We start from the raw sequence: 1,594 nt of genomic DNA, 5'->3' as shown, positions 1-1,594 counted from the left end.
GCAGGTGGACGTCACCAGTGGAAGCCTGCAGGGATCTTCACCCCTCGGTGTACCCACGAGTGCTTTCTCCTTTTGTGAGCAAAATTTTGGCACGTTAAAACCTGAGCGAAAACACGATAGGTGTTTTGCGGACCATCCAGCTTCGGTGGTACTCGAGTTATTGAAATCTCTACCGGCTAGGTAGGGGGTTGTCCTAAAGATTCCCACGGTAGGGAACTGGTTTGTTTGTGATCTTGTTTTGCTTTGTTTCTCCTTACTCATCGCCGCCTTGCCTCCTGCGCTGGCGGGCCAGCAGGTTTTCCTGGAACAGGTCATGCGTCTGGCAGCGAGCTGTGGCACTATCTGCTAGGCGAAAGGGACCGTATGCCTGTCAGACAGCCCCAAAAAGACTTTTATTTAAGGAATACCAGTGATGCAAAGAATTACAGTGATTGTCGCTGTGCAGGTGAAACACCAAAACACCAACCGACTTCTCCTAGATCACGTAAGGTTTCTGCGCGAAGCACAGAACTGAAGGTGTGCCTGCAGTTCCCGAGCAGGAACTGCTTTGAAATCACTTTGCTTTGAGGTTAAGATCATAACAAGGAAACGTTTATCTAATCGGAGCCGCGCAGTGCTCCTAGAGCGGCAGAAGAGCCCGGCTCAACCCGTCACACGCTGCAGATGAGGAGCCGCGTGTCCCCCGTCTGCTCATCTGGCAGATAGTTCAAACGCCGGTCCTTCAAACATCCGTCTGGCAAACCCGGGCTTCTGCTCACCGCTTGCTGAGAAGGAACTCGAGCTGTTTGTTGGGCTGTATCTTGTCCCAGGTGTGATCTAATTCCTTAATTCATCTTCCCTTTCTATGTTTCAGCTTTTGAAGTTTCCTGGAGTGCTGCAGCCCCGACCTGCGCAGGATGGACCCTGTTGTTCTCAGTTACATGGACAGTTTGCTGAGGCAGTCGGACGTCGCCTTGCTGGAGCCTCCAAACTGGCTTAACGATCACATCATCGGGTTTGCCTTTGAGTACTTCGCCAACCACCAGTTCCAAGAATTTAGCGATCAGGTTTGTTTTATCAGCCCCGAAGTGGCTCAGTTCATTAAGTGTGCCCTTAGTCAAGAAGAAATAGCCATATTCCTTCAACCGCTGGACCTTCTCCACAAGAAGCTGGTGTTCTTGCCTATCAATGATAACTCCAACCAGGTCGCTGGGGGCACCCACTGGAGCTTACTGGTTTATTTCAGGGATAAAAAGTGCTTCGCCCATTACGATTCCCACAGTAAATGCAACTCCGTCCACGCCAAGCAAGTGGCGGGGAAGCTGGAGGCCTTCTGGGGCAAAAGAGGGGGCAAAGCAACCTTCGTGGAGGAGAAGGCGCCTGCCCAGCAGAACAGCTATGACTGTGGGATGTACGTCATCTGCAACGCGGAGGCTCTGTGTCAGGGATACTTCAGGGGCCGGCCGGAGCCTTTGCTGCAGCTCCTCACTCCCTCCTACATCACGCAGAAGAGGTCGGAGTGGAAAGCTCTCGTCACGAAACTGGCACAGAAGTGATCGAGATGCAGCTCCAGCCCCCCCCCCCCCCCAAACACCCCTCCCCCCCCCCCGCACGG

The 1,594-nt window shown here is 53.2% G+C and overlaps 1 protein-coding gene across 1 annotated transcript; it reads left to right on the top strand.

The window, feature by feature from the left end:
* The first annotated feature begins 856 nt into the window (after positions 1-856).
* On the top strand, positions 857-1,563 carry SENP8 (SUMO/sentrin peptidase family member, NEDD8 specific). Its single transcript, XM_009278886.1, has one exon. It carries the CDS (start codon positions 897-899, stop codon positions 1,533-1,535), a length of 639 nt encoding a protein of 212 aa, XP_009277161.1. The 5' UTR covers positions 857-896; the 3' UTR covers positions 1,536-1,563.
* The last annotated feature ends 31 nt before the right edge of the window (positions 1,564-1,594 follow it).

Source organism: Aptenodytes forsteri, unplaced genomic scaffold, assembly GCF_000699145.1.
Source record: "Aptenodytes forsteri isolate BGI_AS27 unplaced genomic scaffold, ASM69914v1 Scaffold258, whole genome shotgun sequence".
Lineage (NCBI taxonomy): Eukaryota > Metazoa > Chordata > Aves > Sphenisciformes > Spheniscidae > Aptenodytes > Aptenodytes forsteri.
This window is presented reverse-complemented; position numbering and strand designations above follow the sequence as displayed.